The sequence below is a fragment of the Rhineura floridana genome, chromosome 10, assembly GCF_030035675.1.
Source record: "Rhineura floridana isolate rRhiFlo1 chromosome 10, rRhiFlo1.hap2, whole genome shotgun sequence".
In the NCBI taxonomy this organism is placed as follows: Eukaryota; Metazoa; Chordata; class Lepidosauria; order Squamata; family Rhineuridae; genus Rhineura; species Rhineura floridana.
This window is the reverse complement of record NC_084489.1, coordinates 45,131,462-45,155,247: the sequence shown is the minus strand read 5'-3', so window position 1 is coordinate 45,155,247 and position 23,786 is coordinate 45,131,462. Positions and strand designations below refer to the sequence as shown.

The 23,786-nt window shown below is 40.5% G+C and overlaps 1 protein-coding gene across 3 annotated transcripts in view; it reads right to left on the bottom strand.

Moving 5' to 3' along the window:
- Positions 1 to 23,410, bottom strand: part of CRPPA (CDP-L-ribitol pyrophosphorylase A) — a 109,423-nt gene extending 86,013 nt beyond the window's left edge. The window contains exons 1-2 of one of the 3 annotated variants that reach the window (XM_061586576.1): positions 22,837 to 23,410; positions 13,672 to 13,951 (exon numbers count right to left, since the gene is read on the bottom strand). In XM_061586576.1, the coding sequence (XP_061442560.1) occupies positions 13,672 to 13,951; positions 22,837 to 23,108 (552 nt within the window). In that variant the 5' untranslated portion in view covers positions 23,109 to 23,410. The remainder of the gene's footprint in view (positions 1 to 13,671; positions 13,952 to 22,836) is intronic. The other 2 variants (XM_061586574.1, XM_061586575.1) reach the window with 2 other exon arrangements.
- Positions 23,411 to 23,786: the final 376 nt, after the last annotated feature.

Below are 23,786 nucleotides of genomic sequence, written 5' to 3'. Positions count from 1 at the left end.
CAAAACCGAGGTGCTGTTTGTGGGAGACAAGGGAAGGCTGGGAGATATAGACCTGGTGCTCAACGGGGTACGACTGCCCCTGAAAGACCAGGTTCGTAGCCTGGGGGTCGTTCTTGACTCCCAGCTGTCCATGGAGGCTCAAGTTTCGGCTGTGAGCCGGGCAGCTCTGTATCAACTCCATCTGATACGGAGGCTACACCCCTACCTTCCCAATCATCTACTCCCACCGGTGGTACATGCCCTGATCACCACTCGCCTAGACTACTGTAATGCGCTCTATGTGGGGTTACCCTTGAAAACGGTTTGGAAGTTACAGCTGGTACAAAATGCAGCAGCGCGTCTGATTACAGGCGGCCGCCGTAGAGATCACATCACTCCTGTGTTGAAGGGGTTGCACTGGTTACCGGTTGTGTACCGAGCCCAATTCAAGGTGTTGGTTTTAACCTTTAAAACCCTATACGGTTGTGGCCCAGCTTATCTGAAGGAGCTCCTCCAGCATCGACAGGGATGCCGCTCAACAAGATCAGCCTCAGAAGACCTTCTCTGGATCCCACCGGTCAAAACAGCTAGACTGGTGAGGACTCGAGAGAGGGCCTTCTCAATTGTGGCCCCCACCCTGTGGAATTCTCTCCCAAATGATCTACGCCATGCCCCATCTATAATGAGCTTCCGCCAGACCCTGAAGACCTGGTTTTTTAGGCAGGCTTTTGGAACGGGCTAGTTTTACTGTGTTTTAAATTTTTAACTGTTTTATATACTGTTTTAACGTGTACGTCGCCCAGAGTGGCTGGTCTACCAGCCAGATGGGCGACTAACAAATCGCATAATAAAATAAAATAAAATAAAAATGGAGATGGTCCAGAAACTAGTATGTTTACCAAAAATGCACAGGAGCACAGAGTAAATAACTTGAGTTTAAGCACTGGAGTGCCTTCAGAAAGTACTCAGGATGCAGCAACAGAGATGAGACCAGAGCTTTTCCTGAAAAAGGTTTTATTGAAAAATTAAAACAAAAGGCAAATTGAAGTGTAAATTTTACTCAAGACTTGTTCCAGAAGGGACAAGGAAGGCAAGCAAAATGGAGAGAAGGAGAAGAGGCAGCACTGTCCAAGCCCAGTTGTGGGGTATGCTTCAGTGTTCAGGTGGAAAAGAGGCGGGTTGAAGTGATGGAAGCTTTCCTCTTTCAACAAGCCTTTTGGGTTGAGACCTATCCCAGTCTGCGTCTGTGTTAGAATTGCTTAATATGTTTTTTAATAATGTTTTTAATCCTTTTTTAAAGTTGTTTTTTTAAAATGTTTTTAAAGCTGTTTTGTTTTAATGTATTTTAAGATCTGTTTTTATGATGTTTTAAAGTGTATTTAGCGCTTTGTTTGCCACCGTGGGCTCCTGCTGGGAGGAAGGGCGGGATACAAATTAAATAATAAATAAATAAATAATAAAATGGAAACAGAGAGAACAGAAATTGGGGGAACAAAGGATGAGTAGATATTGCAGTTCTTGCTTATCCTCCTTCCTGATGATCTGTCTGAAAATACAGGAGAGGGAGGGGTGCCAAGGATCCTCTGTCAGAATTAATTGAAAAGAAGGCAGGAAGAGTAGGTGTTCTTTGACAAGGCTTTGTCAGGCAAGGTTGTCTAGAATACAAAGTGCAGAGACAGGCACCCAAAACTGGGAGTTCCAAGAATGAGCCTGGCTGAGCATAGTAAAACTGCTCTCCTGAAATCACACTAACTTCAGCGGTCTAACCAATCAGTCTTTCAAAAAAACAAACCCAAACTTTTATGAGAACTAGGGAGGTGACTGCAAAATTTCCAGTTTAGCAGATTTCCAGTTTGATGCTTGACTCTACGCAAGTGCATTTTGGTTGTAACTGGAAAGTCACAAAAGAACCCAGGGCTCTCAACAGTCAATTGGTAGTTGACTGAAAAGAAATGGAGATAAGGCTTTAGTGCATCCAAGTGTTTCCAGGCCAGTTTAGAAAGAACTGGGAATCTCCCTTTTCCCATGTTAATAAGGATGTTCACAGGCTCTGCAAATGACCTCTGTTGTTCCTTACTGGTCTTTACTAACTAACGTTCCAGATGGAAGTCTGAAAACAAAATGACAGTATGGTGACAAAAATGGAAGTGAGCTGGCTCTCTAGCAACAATACCTTGTGCTTGTTTTGTTGGTTCCTCTGTGGATGCCATCAAGACTGGCAGGGTTTGCCTATATTTCTTCTTTAGCAAAAAGGTAAACTGGTGGACAGTTAATAAATAGTTCATTCTATCTGATTAAGAGTATAAGCAGGCCTAGACAGAATGGTTACACTACAGTGGTTTTGGAATGTTTAAAAAAGACAGTACAATCCAGAGTCTTAAATTCCTTAATCTGTAATGCTGAGAATGAACTGTTGAACCTATCCAAACTACTCTGTGAAAATGGAAAATGTTATCATGAGTGACTGAAGAGAACATTTAACATAATTTTGAATTAGACAAAGAGAGGAGGGCAAATTAGATCCTTATGGCTGTTTACCCAGCTGGAAGGGGCCAGTTTTAGAACTTGCTAGAATAAGGTCAGCAGGAAGGAAGTTTAAACCTGTTTATTCCGAAATGCAAAATGGCTAGATAAGATAATCAGAAACTTAATGCAAACTTTGAATTAGTATTAATAACCTGACGCTATAGTGCATATTAAGCCAACTTCAAAAACAAAGGTTTAATGCACACAATGTATATTTACGATGCATTACAAAAAGGGAGGAAATCAGTTTACATTTAGCATATATTATGAATCTTTTAGAATCTTTTAGATTCAAAAGAAAAAATTATAATCTAAAGGAATTATTTTACCAGGGCTAACAGTGTAATCCTAACTATACCTCAGAACTAAGTCCTACTGAATTCAGTGGGGCTCACTCCCATGTATTTTATTACTTATTCATTGCATTTATATCCCACCTTTTTCTCCAACAAGCTCAAGGTGGCGTACATAGTTCTCCCCCTCCTAAGTGGGGTTAGGATTGCAGTCTTAGTTTCAAGCTTCCTTCCTTTTCACAATTTCAGCTATCATGTTTCTGAAAATGAGAATCATCATAATTTCCAGTTAAATGAGCTTCTGTCTCTTAACTGTAAAGATACTTTCATACATTAAAAGGTACCATACATGTGCCTGCACTGCTTCAACTAAAATGCATGTTGCTTGCACATTGGTCTAACCTCTACTGGTGATAAAATGGGACGGTGGCAGCTGGAGCACAGGTCGCACAAATCTCAGTCTGAATCTGACCGAGGACAGGTAAGAGCACATTACTGCACCTACCACATGGTGGTGATGGTGATGAAGAAAGCTTACTTCTCTGCCACCTTTGCATCAGCAAGTGGCTGTCTGCCAGAGGTTTTCCAAGTGGTGAATGGGCGCCTGTCATATGACCAAAACAGCATTGCTCTGTCACCCTCGACAGCCTGGTGTAACAAATTTGCTAGGTACTCTAGGGAAAAAGTCACCCAGATTCGGACAGAACTGGATGCCACAGTTAGAGCATGCTCATTGGAAGTGTCCAGAGCACTGCCTATTACATCTGCACTGATCTTACTGCAGCCTGATGCTGACGAGAACTTGGGAAAATGTGGATGTCCACCTGCCACCTTGACCATTGCTTATTTTGATTTCTTAGAACCAGCTAAAGGAGATTGACTGGGTGGGTCCAGGGAGTGATTGACATTTCATTGGAGAAGGGGGAATACCATCTGCCTTTAAGGAGGTATTGGTACATCCCTTTCTTAAGAGGAACTCCTGGACCCATAAGTATTTAACAAATATTGTCCAGTGACAAATATCCCCATTTTGAGGCACGGTGCATGGCAGGGTATTGGTGGCCCAACTTCAGGCATGTTTGGAGGAAACGGATTATCTGGACCCAGTTTAGTCTGGTTTCAGACCTGGTCATGGTACTGAAACTGCCTTGGTGACTGCAGCTGATTACATTTGTCAGGAGAGTGATGGCAGGAATGCAACTATCCTTGTTCTTCTTGCTTTCACTGTAGCTTTTGATATCGCTGACCACAGTATCTTTCTGGGGCAGCTCTGGGTGGTGTGAGTTGGGAGCACTGTATTATAGTGGTTCCACTGCGACTTTCAAGGCTGCTCCCAGAAAGTAATTATGGGGGAGGGGAGCTATTGCTCGGCGCAAGACCCTCCATGGTGCAGAGTGGTAAGCAGCGGTAATGCAGCCGAACCTCTGCTCACGGCCAGAGTTCGATTCCAACGGAAGGAGGAAGTCGAATCTCCGGTAAAAGGGGTCAAGGTCCACTCAGCCTTCCATCCATCCATGGTTGGTAAAACGAGTACCCGGCATATGCTGGGGGGAAAAGAAAGGCCAGGGAAGGAACTGGCAATCCCACCCCATATATACGGTCTGCCTAGTAAACGTCGCAAGACGTCACCCTAAGAGTCGGAAACGACTCACACTATAAGTGCGGGGACACCTTTACCTTTTACAATGTTCTGTCTTGCCCCATGCTATTTAACATTTATCTGAAACTACTGGGAGCTGTCATCATGAAATTTGGAGTGGCATGCCATTAGTATGCAGATGACACCCACTCTGCCTCTTTATTCCTGAATCAAGAGGAGCTAGAGTGATGCTTGGAAGCAGTGATGGCCTGAATGTAAACCAATAAACTGAATCCTAGTAAAACAGAGATGTTATGAATTTCACATTTTCTGAGATGTGGGCAGATGGCCTATTTTGCACGGGGTGGTACTTCTCAGGAACGAACAGGTCCGTAGCTTGGGGGTACTCCTGACTCCAACATTGTCACTGGAAGATAAGATTGCCTTGGTGGCTAGGAATGCCTGTTTTCAGCTATGGCCCCTTTGGGGAAGATTTCTTGGCCATTATAATACATGCTCTAGTAACTTCCAAACTGGATTATTGCAACACATTCTGACCTGGGACTGTCCCTGAAGACAACTTGGAAACTTCAATTGTTCAAAAATGCAGCAGCTAGATTATTGGCTGGGGTTCACCTAGTCCATTTTAAAACAGCTGCAGCAATTGCCAGTTTATTTCAGTGCCCAATTCAAGATGCTTACATTAGTGTTTAAAGTCCTCAACAACTTCAGTCCCCAAATATCTGAAAGATTGCCTCTTTCCTGACAGACACCCCCAGGTGCTAAGATCAGCAGAGGGGGCCCCCTTGTTAATTATGCCATCTTCAGAAGTTCAAGAGGTGGCAACCCAGGAGGACCCTTCCCACAGAGGTGTATCTGGCACCTTCATTATGTAGTTTCTATTGTATGCTCAAGATGCACCTCTTTACCCTGACCCTGGCCATTAACACCTATATTTTGAAGACCCAGCCTATTCTCTTGACTGTAGTTTAAGTTTGTTAAGAGTAATATTGTACTTTTAAATTCTTGTAACCCACCCTGGGACCTCATGGTGAAGAGCAGGAAAGAAATAATAATAATAACAATAATAATAATAATAATAGTAGTAGTAGTAGTAGTAGTAATTCCAGAACCACCTCTGAATTAGCATGGCCAGTTACAAATATTAGAAACCTGACCTTCTGCCACTGTGTGGTCAACAGAGCATTGTGTTATGCCTGGTCCAGTTCTGGCTTTACCTCAAGCCCTATCTCTGGCTCCAGTAATTAACTTTAGAGATCCTGAGATGATTAAAATTCATTCCAAATATGGATTCAAGTGCAGTGCAGGATGCAAATAAGAATTTGTCCCTTTTAAAAAAATCGTTAAATTGTTGTTTTAAAATGTTAAATATTATAAGTCAGATAGTCTTTTTAATTAAAAAAGGCTATTCACTTACAATTTCTAACAAGGAGACTTCTAATTTGTTGAACTACCAAATACCGCGATTCTGTCAAGATACTCTAGAAAAATTACCATCATGTCCTGAACAAAAAAACATTCCATTTAAGGCATAGTAATTATTCCAACTGATAAACTGTATATTCTTTTTTTTTAAATAGTGGTTTTCTTCAGAGGTATAGAACTGTATTTTTAAAGACAGTTCATAACAGACAAGGAGTCCTATTCTTCACACCATGAGCAGACACACAAGCAAACTGGATTCCAATCAGTAGCTGCAATTTCCTGAGGATTTAACTTTACTTGACTTAACGATTCAACAAGATTCCCAATTTTCTACTGTATTCAGTCTAGGTTAACTATTCTTTTCTTTTGGTTTTTACAGCTTAGTTTTACCCAACAAAATCCTCTCATACACAAAGCAGCTTTGTTGAAACTTTTTCTACAGTAACAAGTTTCGGAAAGACATGTCTCCTTAAATACTACCTGCTACCAATGATTCATAGACCTGTTAAAAAGGTGAAAGTGTGAAATAAAAATCAGTTTCCATTCATAAACTCTATTAGGAAGGGTTTCATTATCTTTTTAAAAGAAACATATAGGAATGTCTATGATGTAAAGGCTGAGAACTCTATAATGAATATCATTAGTGTTTTCAGTGTGTACAATGTTATGGGGGGGAGTCCAAACACCAGAAATATTTCTCATAACATTGGACTTCTAATAATTTAAAAACAGTACCACTTAAAGCTGTTTTTCTGCAGCCCAATTTGGGATAGTCATAATTTTCTATTTGAATGGTGTATAGTGTCCCACAAGTTATGAATCGTTGGGAAAGTCTTTTAGACTGCCTTGGGGAAAATAATATTTCATTAATGAGCACTATAATGAAATATCTAAAATTTGAAGGAAGCCAGGAATAGGATCCAGAGGCTGTACCAGACCTCCTCTGTCTTTACCCACAGCTTGTTGGCTCCCTGTCAAACAGCAAAGGAAGTCAAGGGAATCAAAACATTACTAGAAGGCTCAAAGCATACCTCAAAATTTAAACCCTGAATATCACATACTGCAAGAGAAGGATTGCATGAGACCAGTAAGCTTTGGGGAGCAACAGAGTACTCAAGGATTTTATAGAGGCCAACTCTGCAAAGTTAAATAAAACCAAAGCAGAGCAGTTCTGCTGTTTCTCTTGCCATGATGGAGATCTTTTCCTAAATTTCAAATGCTGCACAAGAAAATTTGCAAGGTTTACTATTAGATAACAAGCTGCTGCATGTATGTGCAAGCACTATGGCTCATTTCACGATAACAGTGAGGCAAATGGGAAATCAGAAGAAACGCACATGCCTTAAGGCTGTTGATCATTTAAGTTAGAGTTGCACTTCTGAATTAAATGGCATGCGCCAATTTCATTAGGAATGTTTTTGACTGGTCCCTGGAGCCACAACATATGGCTCGGGGGGGGGGAACCATGAAGCAGCTTTTCAAAAAAGGCACAGTACAGCAGACCTTGCTTTTAAGGACCTTCAGCCATACAAATTGTATCTAAAAGGACAATGAAATCTACCCAGAAGCTTTAAGAACCCTTTTCCTAGTTTATTCAGTGGTGTTCTAGAGGTCAACAAAGGAGCAAACAGAGTAACAGTGCAGGCCTAAGAGTACTAACTTTCTGAAAGTAACTGTCACTGTCACTGTCACTGTCTCTCAGCCTAACGTAACCTCATAGGGTTGTTGTGAGGATAACATCGGGCAGAGGAGAACCATGTTTGTACACCACATTGATCTCCTTGAGGAAATGTGGGATATAAATGTAATAGTAAATAAACAGAAAGATAGATACAAGTACAGCTGGTCTTGGGAACAGACTTGAAGATTAAACTCAGTGTTTCCAATCTGTGTCTCCTTTTACACCTCATTCACCTATACAGCCACAAAATCAGATATCGGACAATAAAATTTCTTCCTTAAATATAACAAAATCTATACGCATAAATCTCCTTATTATACTGCTCTAGGAGCAGCTGTATAGTTAAAACGGTTGTCTTTTTCAGTATTCAGTATGACACTTCAGAATTCCATTCATAATAAAATCAAGATGATTCATCCTATCAGTATGCAATTTGGCTTGGAGAATCTACTTGGCAAGAGGTTGGAGCTAGCCACATTTTTTAAAAAATAGAAGAATGGCTGAATTAAAACAGTTTAAATATTTGTCACTGAAGTGCAAGAGGGATCCCATGTTTTTGACATTTTTTCTGCCCAATCAAAATATACCTTCAGTTGCTCCTTTTGGCAGTTAAAATCATGTAAAACAAATAAGATATTTCAGGGGCCTCTCTTTCTATAATTTGGAAAAAAATCCACTGTGTGTTCCTAAACTTATGAGGTATCCAAGTTCCCATTTTAATCAATAATTCAACTAAGGGCAAGTTAATTCAGCACATGCTCATGGCCAAATTGATGCTTTCTGTGTAGAGTTGGTTCTCTCCACCCCACCCCCACCAAAGGTCATCACTAGGCTAAGCAGACTGAAAAAACAGAAGGCAGTAGGTAGGGGAAAGTGTGCTGTGTTCTTCTGTATTTGTGTGTGAAATACCATTGCGCATGTGCGACCACCTTAGAGTGTTGCTAGATTTTACTTCATTTGCAGTCTCTGGTTCAGCTCAGTTTCCTTGAGTGATTTGTTTTGTTCCTCTTTTGAGATTTGCAATCTAGTAGCCACAGACTACAATTTAGGGCTATGATAAGACATTTTGTCTCAGGTTTACTTTCCACCCCACAACATGGAGGTAAGAATAGATTACACTGTATGCCTAGTACATTTCTTGAACTACAGTACTAGATATATATGAAGTCAATAAAAGACAGGAGAAACAAACTTACAGGACTGATGTAAAGATAACTGTGACATTAAATAAAAAGTATTTTCAGCACATTAAATCATGGTGTAAACATTAATGAAAACAGAGCCACAATAAAGTTATATTTTGATGCACAGCTCCTTTCAAGGTGTCATTTAGTGAACTTCCTTCAACAAATACAAAGGAATTCTAAATTCAAGAAAACATGGCTTTAAAAGAATTAAGATGCTTTCAAATTTGTTCAACAAAAATGTGGAAATCATAAGCATGGAAATTCCATACTGTGCAAGTATATTTCTATATACTGTGCTCATCTACAACTGAGTCTCCATGCATCTGTATTCTCCTGTGGTCTTTCAGTCCCAGTCCTCTTTCTCTACAGACGGGCAACACCAAAAGGTTTTGTTTTTGGCCCTAGAACACATCTGTGTGTAACTGGTCTAAGTAAAGTGCCCACTGAACACAAACACAACAACATTTTGAACACTCATTCAACAGAAAGTAGATTCTACACTTGGACAGTAAGCGCTTTCAGAACTTTCACAATGTTATAACCATAATCAATATTTATGTATTTTCAATATGTACAATTTCATATTTAACTAAATGTTTATCTGAAAGCATGAAGAAGCATTCTTCTCATCTGTCAATTTGCTGCCTAGTGTATGGAATATAAAGCTAATTTTTGAAAATGTGAAAGGTTTTGAGTTGTTCCTTTTTATTTACATCAGTAATAGTTTCAGGGAAATAAGCAGACTTAATTCAATGTTTGTTGTAATAATAGAGACTCTGTCTCTTAATTCTATCTTTCAAGTGGGACTGACAAGTCCAATTTTTTAAAAAGCATGCTGCAAGCATTTCTCTTTGTGGTGCTGTTTAAATTGATGGCAATAAAAAAAACTGCTAGGGGCTTTGGAATGCTGCCTTCTTCTGTTTTCATTACTTTCCACAACTTGTATTGGTAACAAAAAAAAAATGGTTTTTAGAAATGTATGATTTTAATTATAAATTGCTTCAAAACATAAATGGAATTTAATTGGTTACAAAATTATATTCTAACATTATCAGGAGATTGTTTCATAGAATTAATTTATTAAGGCCTAATTTAGTAGTTTTGGAAAGTTGCACATTTTGAATCCTGCAGGCAAATAACAAACTGATTAGTAAGTGTAATAAAGTAATTTATTCTACTGACAAGTAGAATTAAGGAGTGCAATATCCTACTTGATCAATTGCCATTTTAAGAACATTAAAACTTCATACAATTATGCTATCTATATGGCATGCAGAACCTGAACTCTAAATTAGCATCATCTTCATTGCATGAATGATTTAATGTGATGCTTCAACCAGTTTTGTTCTTTTAATAAACAACTAGAACGTGCCCGCACACACAGACACACACACACACACATATACAGAGAAAGAGAGAGGAAAAGGAAATCATTGCTTTTCATAGAGAAGATTTAACATGTATTTAGATTTCTAACTCATCCTACCTCTTAGGGTAGATTTGCATGTTATCTTCAAGTATCTTTCTCTAAACAGTGCTTCTCACCACAAAAAGGTAAGATGCAAAGCAGGAAAACACATTTTAATCAACTTTCCAAACAATGTGATGCTCCATTTATTTGGGCATGGGTATCTACCCTATTCAATTGTTTACTTCTCTGGGTACAATGACAGAGGGGAACAGAAAGGAAGATGCAATCTGGGGAAGAGGGGAGGAAAGAGCATGCAAGCCCAAGGACCAGTCACAATCTCACTCTGGGTACAATTCTTATGGCCAAGAATAACTGCAAAGCCTTACAAGGAAGAAGACATCTCTATGGTCTAGAGAACCCATGGTTTTATAGGCAGAAAGTATATAAATGAGCAATTAGAAATATTTTAATACACCATACCAAAGATAATTGTTTAAAAAATACTGCTGATGGGAACACAAAGCGCAGCAGATCAATGAATTGTAACAAAAGTTACAATGTATCAAGCATTTCTGGATACTGCAGAACAGATAAGAGGATTAACAGTACAATCCAATACATGTCTACTCAGAAGGAAGCTCTGTTGGTTTCAATGGGACTTATTTCCAGTTAAATGTGTAATGGACTGCAGCCTTAGAGCCTGTGGTTGATAATTAACATTAAAGAAGCAAACAAATCTGTTATTTCTTAGGGTGCAATCCACCCACCTTTCTGCCAGGCTGGGTTCAGCTGGATGCTGCGGAGCCCGGGCTGTGCCAGTAGGCTCCCAGCAGCAGTCCTCCACTGCAGCTGATCCATGATGGCACCAGAAGCCTACCGGCACTGCTGGGGATCCACCAGGGACAGCCAGCCCAATAGATGGAGGGCTGACAGAAGCTGGTGGAAACCCTGAAAACAGGACATTCCACAGACATGGCGGGGGAGGAGCCATGGAGCGGACTTACACAAGATCCTCCTAGTGTTCAGAGCCCTCCCCTAGGTCCCAATCCCCCTGCAAATTCTGCTGGCCAAAAGGCCGGCGCAGTAAAACAATTTTATTTAATTCCCATTATGGCCTATGAAAAGCGTTTACTCCCTGGGAGGCCTATTTGTCAGAGCCAGCAATTCCCGGCCAGCTAGTGAGCATGGCTCCCAATGGAGCCGGCATTCAACTAGGCCAGTGGCTCCTGAGCAGGAGAAGGATTCCACTGAGCTTTCCACTGGCTTCTTCTCCACTGCCCCCCCCTCCGCCAGCTTCCTGGCATTTGGATTGTTCTGTCACTTCATTCAAGTTCAAAATTCTGTATTTGCTGCACTTAATTGGTATAAATGATCAAATTATTTAATTCTGCATATTCAATTACTTATTACAGTATTTAAATAAAGTCTAATAAAATGATACACATTTTGCTATTTAAGAAATACAATATATCTATCTGTGTGTGCACACACACATACATATATACCTATATATTAAATTCTCTTAGACCTTTCCATAAAATGAATATATCCAATTTGATTATAATATACTGTTTTTAAACAGTTAAATTATACAGTCTACTTCGGCTGCAATTCTAAACTCACTCTGTTGGTAAATACATTTTACAAAGATTAACTGGACTTTCTAATAACGGCCAGTATCCAAGAGCAACTCAGGCAAGCACGGAGCTTGTGTGTGCCCAGTGGGATTTTTTTTCTTTAACAGCAGATTATTTATGCTTTACCACAAACTGCATTTGAAACTCCATTCAGTTTCAGAAATAGTTTACCATCTAGGACAGGGGACTCCCATTCAAGACCCGCAAGTTTAAAGCCCCTTTGTGGCATATGGGATTAGTTGTGTGGTTATTTGTATCTTGGCAAGTATGTTTAAGACTATACCTAAAGCTATTGGGTTATATTCAATTGTGTCTACTGACCAGCAGATGTTTCTGTGAGTAGAAAGAGGGAGAGTATTTTTCCTTATCCCCCTGTGCTTCTGTAGCCCCGTTGGGGAATCCTTTGGAACAACATAGGAATTGGTGAAGGATGAAGGGAGAATTAGCTAAAACCACCTTCCCACTCTTACCGCTCATGGAAGCTTCAGCTGGATCAAAGATCCTTCTCTCAGCGGTGGGCCACAACTAGAAACAAACTTTTACACCCTGCCCCATCCCAGTGGGCCATAAGTAAGGAACAATACTCATCAAAACAGGGCAAAATTTAGTCTAATTAAATAACTGTCACTTCCCCACCACCACCAAATTTAACCCTGAACCACAAAGGCCAGTTAAAATGCTTCCAAAAATGTTCTTGGATTTTGGTTTGACGTAGGTATGGGATCTGTTGGCTCGTGCTGCTTCAAAAGCATTCTGAAGACCTAACAGGCAGCACTGATTCTGGATCGTTCTTTGTTGAGTTCATGCTACTGCTTTTTGTTGTTGTTATTGTTATGTGCCTTCAAGTCAATCACGACTCATGGCGACCCTATGAATCAGTGGCCTCCAGTACCATCTGTTGTGAACCACCCTGTTCAGATCTTGTAAGTTCAGGTCTGTGGTGTCCTTTATGGAATCAATCCATCTCTTGTTTGGCCTTCCTCTTTCTCTACTCCCTTCTGTTTTTCCCAGCATTATTGTCTTTTCTAGTGAATCATGAGTTGATTTTTCTCTTATCCTCTTTTTTCACTATCCAACTTTCACATCCATACATAGGGATCAGGAATACCATGGTCTGAATGATCCTGACTTTAGTGTTCAATGATACATCGTTGCATTTGAAGACCTTTTCTAGTTCTCTCATAGGTGCCGTCCCCAGTCCTAGCCTTCTTCTGATTTCTTGACTATTGTCCCCATATTTACAAACTATGGTTTGAAGGTAGTATGTTTCAACAAACCATAGTTAACATTAACTACAGTGTGTCTGGGTTTGGACATCATGGCAAGCTACAGTTAATCTAAAATGGAATCAAAAGTCGAGTGATCACTGCAGTTTGTTCTTATATACATACACACACACATATATATATACACACACACACACACATATATATATATACACACACACACACATATATATATATACACATATATACACACATATATATATACACATATATACACACACACACATATATATATATATATACATACACATATATATATACATATATATATATACATATATATACATATATATATATACATATATATACATATATACATATACATATATATACATATATACATATACATATATATATACATATATACATATACATATATATATATATATACATATATACATATACATACGTATATATACATATACGTATATATACATATACATATACATATATATATATACGTATACACACACACACACACACACACACACACACATCACTATTTCATTAAAAACACCAAAGGGGTTTACAACACATTAAAACAAACCAGTGTAATACTTGTAACACTTGTTCTTATAACATAAGCCTTTTGTCACACCACTTATTACCTCAGCATTAAAGAGTTCCATGATTTTACAGTACTTACCCCATGATCTTTGGCAGCCATAACTACTTTAAAAAGTATGTCCTCCTCAACAAATGGTCTCACGGCATCATGGATTATTACTACTTCTGGTTTCTGGAGCGGTGAACTGAGAAGGTGGCTATTCACAAATATTTTCAATCCATTGAAGATTGATCTATGACGAGTCATTCCACCTTCGACTACTATTGTTCGTTTGTGGCCATATTTTTTTATGATAGACTTCATTCTTTCAACATTCTCCGAAGATACCACCACAACAATGTCAGATATCCAGTTGATTCTATAAGGCATTGAAGAAAATAATTTTATGCATATTCCTAATCATTCTGGGTATTCTTCTAGTAAAGATTCTTCTAATTGGGAAAAAAAGTTTATTGGTAAAATATATTTCAGAGTTTGTATAATTTTACTTGTTTGCCATTTAGGAACCAGAACAACAACAAAAAACAGGGAGAGATGGTCCACATATACAGGACCATGGTGAAATAAGTAACATACTTGGCAAAGGCTGTTTTACACAACAGAAATATCTGCATTAATTACTCAAATCATAAAACATATCATTTATTCAACAAAATAACCAATCCTGTGACCAGACTTTATTCACAACTATTTGTTAAGATACAAAATATTCTTAGACATATGTTGCTTATTAGAGATATAAGAAAATATTTTTCCTATAATGGAGTACAGCCTTAGGGAAATTTGCAGTGGAGTTGGCAACTGTGTTCTGGGAGAGGAACAGGCTTTTGGGTCTATAACAGCTGCAAACAGGAATAATTTTCATCAGTAGTACTTCCCTGTCCTGCATCTCCAAGAGGAAAGCTGCACTTGTTTAATTTCACCCTGTCCTTCAGTAGTTCTAGACACAAGAACCTCTCCTGTGGAATTGGCAACCCTATCACTAATTTCTCAAGACTATACCAAGTCCTAAAAACATTTTTTCAATCTTTGTTTCCTGTTATGCCTCTACCAAGGTATCTGTTTAATTCCTTATGCCAATACAAGATCAGGGTTGCATATTATGAATCCAATCTTGCTTTGCCTTAGTGAAGGCGCTTCCATTTGCGCAACCCAGACTCCTCCTTTTGTAGATCCTTCCTACTCATGCCATATCCCTACTGTTCCACAGGGCACCCAACCCTCAGAAGCAGCTTTTCAAGGGGCCTTAAGATAGAAGAGATTGGTGGAAATTGGACAGATCATGTCCTACATGAGTTGAAGTGCTTTTCACTGAGGCAAAGCCACCATTGGATATAACCCTATATCTAAACCTCTAATGTAGAAGTTAATGCAAACACAAAAACTCCAGTAAAGAAGAATATTTTTTTTAAAAAAATCTATTTAGTTTTGCTTAAAAAGCTACTACACAACAATGCATGCATTCATGTCTATTTTGTAACTGAAGCCAAATGGAAAGTTCATGTTTTATATTAAGGGGTGATAATTAAGCTTGGGAAAGGAGGTCAAGAGGCAGAACATCCCACATTCTTATCAACAATATTCTGTAAGTTCCTTTTTACCCTATAGCATCATGAAAAGAATATAATGCAGAGGTACTCAAGAAGGAATTCATGAATTAGTTTCATCACGATAATGAAACAGATAACTTCATTCAAACTAGTGAAAAGTTGTAGATGGAATCAATTTCTGCCTTTTGCTAAGTAGACTTCAGCAAGAACTAGACCAAAATATATCACAAAGCTAATCATGGGTCATACGTCCTCTCAAACAAACAAACAAACAAACAAAAGGATTCTGGAACATTATGGAGCTTTTAACTTTGTGCTAAAATGTTTTCCAGACGTCCGTGTTAGAAGACCCCAGCTCTCAGAAAAGGTACATCACATGGTACCCTTCAGGGGTAGGGGAGATACTTGTTCAGCCCAACTAAAGACAGCCTTTTATATATGGCCAAGGATGAGGTGGTCCTGTTCAGGGCAAGATGCCATCAAACACTTATTGAAAGGAAAAGAAGGTCTACAGTTAGAAGATACTGGAAGGAGGACACAGATTAGGAGGGTGTCTTTTGATGTGTGTTCTGACAAGGGTACTAGCTGCTGATGAGACCCAGAGATTGAGGCAGTAGCATGACACAGTATAAAGTGCTGCCAAAGCTCAAAGCAAGACACAATAATACTCCGGCATCTGTAAAGAATGAAGGCAACCCCACCCAGGATGGGGTCAGAGAAGGCTTCTTGGAAGAAAATATGGGTGCAAACAAGGAAAAGAGATTTAGGGTGGCACAAGCAGAGGATTTAGAGGTCAGAGAAAGAATGAACATAGGTTTATCGACACCTATATAAATGTGGTATAGAGAAGTTAGTGATAACAGAATATTAGCTGCAGCTATCCATGCCAGCGGTCCCACCACCAGCACTGGGCTTTGTGGGACAGAATGGTGATAAATCTCCTCTGGCATCATTTGGAGGTAATAGGGAATGCTTGAAAGGATTCCACGCAATCAGTTTAAACCAATCTGTTGATTTTGAGTGACAGCCTTGATTCTTTCCCTTCTAAATACAGTATTTTTAACCCAGCTTATGTGCTGTTTATTTTGCATCTTCAGCCAAATTCACATAAAGTGCTCCCTTCTGCCTGAGGGTGAAGGCTTTCTAGGACAGAATAGTACTCCACTTCTGCACTCACAGTATAGATGCACTCATAAACAGCCCCAGTATTACACACAAGTTCCAGGGCAAACCCCTAGTAATCCCTAACTGTGTTCCCACTGCCCACCTCAACACACTGTTCTGAAAGCTAACAAGTACAACCCTTCATCAAATATCCAGGTCCTTTTCCTTTCTGTACATTCGTACATGGTAAACAGGCCGCTGACTGAATTGTTCCTCACAAGCAAAAAACTAAAGGTTTTGTAAGTCACCACAAACTCTCCTAAGGTGAATTGGGTGGTGGTGTGCAAAATTACAATTTATCCACCTGCCAGACTATTCAGAGAGCCCATTCACTTAACTACGAAAGAAAAAAACAATAAGAACAGCTAGTCATATAGAGTAGTAACACAAATGAGCCTCCTGCTCCTGTTTTTGGCATCTTTTTGGCAATACTTTTTTTCCCATTACCACATGCTATATAAAGTGAGGTCGGGCAAGTGCTCACCTAATTTGATCAAACTCATCAGCCATGTCTGGGTGCTCTTCCATCTGCCAGTGTTAGAGACCATCTAGCAAAACTGACAACAGGAGCAGCTGGAACAAGAAAGGTATGCCACACATAGCAGGGAAATACAGAAGGGGGATGGTAGTTACGCCAAATAACTGCAAAGTTAAAAAGTGTGATTATGTGTATTGGTGAGGTCCATTCCCTGGAGATTCTGTAAAGATTGGGAAAGCGATTCCAAAATGAGTCAATTCTAAATATTATTAAGGAGTATTGGTTGTTGTTATGTACCTTCAAGTTGATTACGACTTAGGGTGACCCTATGAATCAGTGACCTCCAAGAGCATCTGTCATGAACCACCCTGTTCAGATCTTGTAAACTCAGATCTGTGGCTTCCTTTATGGAATCAATCCATCTCTCATTTGGCCTTCCTCTTTTTCTACTCCCTTCCGTTTTCCCCAGCATTATTGTCTTTTCTAGTGAATCATGTCTTCTCATTATGTGTCCAAAGTATGATAAACTCAGTTTCATCATTTTAGCTTCTGTTCTGGTTCTGGTTTAATTTGTTCGAACACCCAATTATTTGTCTTTTTCGCAGTCCATGGTATGTGCAAATCTCTCCTCCAACACCACATTTCAAATGAGTGGATTTTTCTCTTATCCGCTTTTTTCACCGTCCAACTTACACATCCATACATTGAGATCGGGAATACCATGGTCTGAATGATCCTGACTTTAGTGTTCAGTGATACATCTTTGCATTTGAGGACCTTTCCTAGTCCTCTCATAGCTGCCCTCCCCAGTCCTAGCATTCTCCTGATTTTTTGACGTTTGTCTCCATTTTGGTTAATGACTGTGCCAAGGTACTGATCATCCTTGACAAGTTCAATGTCCTCATTGTCAATGTTACATAAATCTTCTGTTGTCATTACTTTGGTCTTTTTGACGTTCAGCTGTAGTCTTGCTTTTGTGCTTTCCTCTAACTTTCATCAGCATTCGTTTCATATCATTACCGGTTTCTGCTAGTAGTATGGTATCACCTGCATATCTATATTTCTCCCTCCAGTTTTCATACCTCCTTCATCTTGGTCCAATCCTGCCTTCCGTATATGTTCTGTATATAGATTAAACAAATAGGGTGATAAAATACACCCCTATATCACACCATTTCCGATCAGGAACCAATCGGTTTCTCCATATTCTGTCCTTTCAGTAGTCCAGAGTATAGGTTGTGCACCAGGACAATAGGATACTGTGGCACTCCCATTTCTTTTAAAGCATTCCATAGCTTTTCATGATCTACATAGTCAAAGGCTTCGCTGTAATCGAAAAAGCACAGGGTGATTTTCTTCTGAAATTCCTTGGTCTGTTCCATTATCCAAAGTCTATTTGTGATATGATCTCTGGTGCCTCTTCCCTTTCTAAATTCAGCTTGGACATCTGGCATTTCTCGCTTCATATATTGTAAGCGCCTTTGTTGTAGAATCTTGAGCATTACTTTACTTGCATGGGATATTAAGGCAATAGTTAGATAATTACTGCATTCCCTGGGATCCCCTTTCTTTGGAATTGGGAAGTATATTGAACGCTTCCAGTCTGTGGGCCATTGTTTAGTTTTCCATATTTCTTGACAAATTTTTGTCAAAATTAGGACACATTCAGTCTCAATAGCTTGTAGCAACTCTATTGGTATGCTATCTGTTCCTGGTGATTTGTATTTTCCAAGGATTTTAAGAGCAGCTTTCACCTCACATTCTAAAATTTCTGGTTCTTCATCATACGGTTCCTCCGTGAATGAATCTGTCATCCTTGCATCTCTTTTATAGAGTTCTTCAGTGTATTGCTTCCATCTTCCTTTTATTTCATCTTGGTCAGTCAGTGTGTTCCCGTTGATTATTCAACATGCCTACTCTTGGTTCAAGTTTCCCTTTAATTTCTCTAATCTTTTGGAATAGAGCTCTTGTTCTTCCCTTTTTGTTGTCCCCTTCTATTTCTATACATTAACTATTGTAATAGTTCTCTTTGTCCCTACTTACTAGTCGCTGTATTGTTGCATTTAAGGTTCTGACTGTGTTTCTATCTCACCAATTGTCTCCACTTTTGGTAACTATTACTTTACTAATAGCTTTGAACATTTAACACCCCAATCCTATGCAGAGTTCAGCATGTCTATAGTCCACTGAAATCAGTAAACTTAGGCATGTCTGGCTCTGCATTGGGCTACAAACAATGAGATTTGTTTGTGTATATTTTCTTCTGTGCACTTGATTTATGAATGACATAGGAATCTTTTCCCTTTAACTTTTTTATTATGTGCAATATTTTGAATTATTTTGAACTTATCAGAATGTCTGTCGTGAAGAATTATGTACATAGCTCACAAGGGTACATACTGATGAACTTGAAAAACAATGACCAAGTAACACAGTAAAAAGCAGCTTTCTATGTTCTTAAATCAGAACATTTGCCTGTCTAGCTCAGTACTGTCTTCACACTGACTTGCAGTGGCTTTCCAAGGTTTCAGCAAGGGTTTTTTTCCCAAGTCATACCTGAAAATGACAGGGACAGAACCTGGGACCCCTTGCATATAAAACATGTGCTCTTCCAAAGAACTATGGCCGCTGGGTGCCATCATCAGGAGTTTTGGGCTGCAGTGTCACCAATATGCGGATGACACTCAGCTCTATCTCTCATTTAAGTCCTCACCAGAGTTGGCTGTGAACACCATGTCCAAGTGCCTGGAGACCGTAAGTGGATGGATGGGCGAGAACAGACTGAAGCTGAACCCTGACAAGACCGAGGTGTTGCTCGTGGGTGACAAAAGAAGGTTGGGAGATATCGACTTGGTGCTGAATGGGTGAGATTACCCCTGAAGGACCAGGTCCGCAGCCTAGGGGTCATTCTTGACTCCCAGCTGTCCATGGAGGCTCAGGTTTTGGCAGTGAGCCGGGCAACTTGGTATCAGTTACACCTGATACGGAGGCTGCGACCCTACCTTCCTGTGCATCTGCTACCACGAGTGATACATGCCCTGGTTTCCTCTCGCTTAGACTACTGTAATGCGCTCTATGTGGGGTTACCCATGAAAACTGTCCGGAAATTGCAACTGGTACAGAATGCGGCGGCACCTTTGATCACACAGTGTCGCCACCGGGATCATATTACCCCAGTATTAAGAGATCTGCACTGGTTACCAGTTGCTTACCGGGCCCAATTCAAGGTGTTGGTCTTGACCTTTAAAACCCTATACGGTTTCGGCCCAGTTTATCTGAAGGAACGCCTCCAGCATCACCAATTAGATCACCTAACAAGATCAGCCACGCAGGACCTTCTCTCGCTCCCACCAGTAAAAACAGCTAAGCTGGTGCGGACCAGAGAGAGGGCATTTTCGGTTGTGGCCCCCACTCTCTGGAATTCTCTCCCTTTGGATCTTCGACATGCCTCCTCCCTGTTGGGTTTTCGCCGAGCCTTAAAGACCTGGCTATTCAGGCAGGCCTACAGAATCCTCGGGGTGGATGAGTTTTTGTAATGTATTAATTGATGTTTTAGACTACCTGTGCCTTTTTTGATTGTATATTGTATTTTATTATGTTTGCTGTAAGTCGCCTAGAGTGTCCGTTAATTCGGACAGATAGGCGACTAACAAATAAAATTTATTATTATTATTATTATATTGTTCATTATATTATTTATAACCTTACAGTTAATGATGGGGAGTGATCAGTGCTTTATTTTTCCATGGCATTTTTCCTGTTTCATAACTTCATTAGTAACATTAAATGGATGCCAATTACAAATAAATATTAGGCAATGTTTCTAGCTCGTTTACAAAACATAAGTAAAATAAACATGCTAAATTAGATCACTCTCTAGGGCAGCATTTCCCAACTAGTGGGCCACCAGATGTTGTTGGACCACAATTCCCATCTTTCCTGACCATTGGCAATGCTGGCTGAGGCTGATGGGAGTTGTGGTCCAACAACATCTGGTGGCCCACTAGTTGGGAAAGGCCGCTCTAGGGCATTAGAAAATGTTCCAATGTTCCAATTCAATATTTTCCACAAAACCCACATCACTGCTTACAATTCTTTTTCTTTGCATCTTCTCCAACAAACCTACAATTTTAAGATTTGGAATTACCTAGAATATGAAATTACTTGGAATATATATAGCTACATACTCAAAACCAATTACAGACCAATCCTGTGAAGACTAAGGAAATGTCCACTGAAGTAGTTTAGGGGTGCAATCCTAACCCTAGATCCGCCAGGATGAGCGGAGTTAGGATTTGACAGATCTCTGACTCACCTGGGGCTATACCAGTGTAAGGCCCCAACCCTGGCTCAGCCAGAGGTATGCCAACATAAATTCCTCATCCTGGTTCAGCTGGGGCTCAGCCAAGGCCAGCATAAGTCCCCAAAAAGTCCTCATAAGTTCCCAGGGGCATGGCAGGAGCGGGACCGGGCAGAGGAACTTATGCTGGATCCCAATTTTGATCAGTTCAGTCATGTGACCTGGCAACCCAACAGAACTTACACTGGCAAAAAGGGTAGTATAAGTCAAACTCCGTTTTAAAGGCTTAAACCGGCTCATCTGGCAGTAGTCTCGCTAGTAAATGGGATTTGGATCTGGCATCCTTTACACCGATTTTACTTCAGCCACTATAAAGTATGCTGGCTTCCCATATTTAGGATTGCTCCATGAGCCTCCTTGAACTCAGTGGGACCTCCAAGTTAACATGTACCACATATACTACCTTGAACTTCTAAGAAAAAAGATGGGCTATAACTGTAATAATAATAAAAATAATAATAAACATGCTAAAGCATACATTAGTGATCATGAGCAAAGAATGGGTGGTGTAGTTTTTCTGAATCTTCTCCAAATACCCTTAACTAGCTCCATGGACAGGAGTTCCAGTAGGTGAAGTTTGTAAGCACACTTTAGGCCTTAAACATCTCATTCATTCTAGCAACAAAACACTGGAAGTATGGGATTAAGACTGCAATTCTTTAATGCTTTTGAGCAGTAAATATTAATGTAGTAAATATTAATGTAGGTCTTACTGTGCGTGTGCATGTACTTGAGAGCAGTGCGCTTTTTTGGTAAAAAAATATGAGGTGCTAGTACTCCTAACTTGATAAAATGGGTGCCATGGGCAGGCCAAAAAGAGGTGCAGGTACTCCATAATGAGGAATACCATCACATAAAAGCCCTGTTTAAGAGTAAGTAAATCCTAGTGAAATCAGCATGTTTTAGGGTAGAGACATAGTTGTGTTTTGCTGGCTTCAGTGCATCTACAATTTCTGAATGCTGGGACACAGGACACTAGTAAAACTCCATCCCTTTTCTTCCAAAACCTTGGAAGTTCAGTGTTTTACATTGAAGTCAGCTTCACACAGACTTCAAAACCCTGTTGCTACTCCAGGTGTATGCAATGAAAATGCTTTGCTGTGGGCAGTCCTAATCATAAGTAGGGAAGGGAGAGTGTCCAGCCACGGGCAACCACGTTTTAAATGTGTTTTAAACCAAAGCTACAGAAAATGTTCCGGCTGTTTTTGAAGCTAGTATGTCCGCAACCTTACTTTCAAGTGTGCACAGAACTGAGCAACATGCGTGAATTCCATTTCTGTACTCCTCTCCTTTTTAAAAAACAAACAAACATGTAAGCATTGAAGCAGAACTGTGTCCTCTAGAAAATTTCAGGACAGCACCTAGCTGAATGACACGCTGCTGCTATTATTATCCACAGTTTGGCAATTCCTTTATTAGGACCAAACAAAAGTTGCCCAGCTGTAACTTTTGAAATTTTTCTCCCTGATGTACCAACGCTGTTTCCTTTACATTCCTCAAGGAAGACAATGACGGTACAGTATTCATTCTTTCATATGTTGAGGTGAGGGAGGAGGTGCGGAACTCCCGTAGCCCAGAAGCGCGTATGCGCATGCGTGGGCTAATGAAAAGCCGTTGGCCTTGCTGAGGCAGGTGGGCGCCGCCGCTCACACAGACATTCTTTCCCGTGTGAGGGGAAGGCTGGTCTTTACCTTTCTATGGCCCAGACCGTGTAGCTAATGAGCGGCCTCCCCAGCAGAACGCAGAACTGCTTCGGAGTGCAGCCGCCCATGCGCTCCCCGCTTCCTCCGGCGGGCAGTACCGCTGCCACAGACACCAGTGGGGGTCGCTCCCGGGGCTCACTCGACCCCGCCGACACTGCCTCCGAGTTGCTATCGTCATCATCGCCGCCGCCACAGCTGCCCATCGTGAAGTCAGTCGCCGGGAGCTCCATTGTGGGACTCCGAACGGCGGCTTTTATCATCTCCCCTGCCACCGGAAGAAAGGCTTGCTCTGCGTGCGCGACGTACAGAGGGGCTTGACTCACTTCTGACCCTCAAATCTAGCTGCGAGTCTCAAGAACCATAACGCACGCGCTCGCTCGCTGTTCTGTCTGCCCAAATAGCTCGTCCTCACTGTATTGTTATCTTGTCTCAAAGAGACGCACTTGCAACAAGCTACCATCCTAGTACGTGTTAATCTACACATACATACACACGCACGCGTCGACTTTTTTTTTTAAGTGTGTTTGGCTGGCCCTTTAAATATCCCCTCCCGGAAGTGGGGTGAGGGGTGCGTGAAGCGGAAAGAACGATACTTCGTTGCTGCGCGTGCGTTATGAGCCTTTGCAGGAAAAAAGTTGCTGGGGATTGAAGTGAATACCTCGTGCCCGCAGTCAGTGTGAAGAAGCTTCAAGCGCTGCACTCAGGTTTCATCTCCTGCCCTCTTATGCTCAACGCCTACAAAATCGTGGTTGTCATGTCCGCTTCATCACTTTTTTAAAAATAAGATCTTTGGGCGAAGCTCGGGTTACCATTAATTCTGCCAACAGATCCAGGCATGGAGATGTCAATGTAAACCAGGGATGGGGAGCCAGTGGCACTCCAGACACCACTGAGTCATCGCTGACTGTTTGGGGGTGATAGGAGCTGGGTGGGCTGCA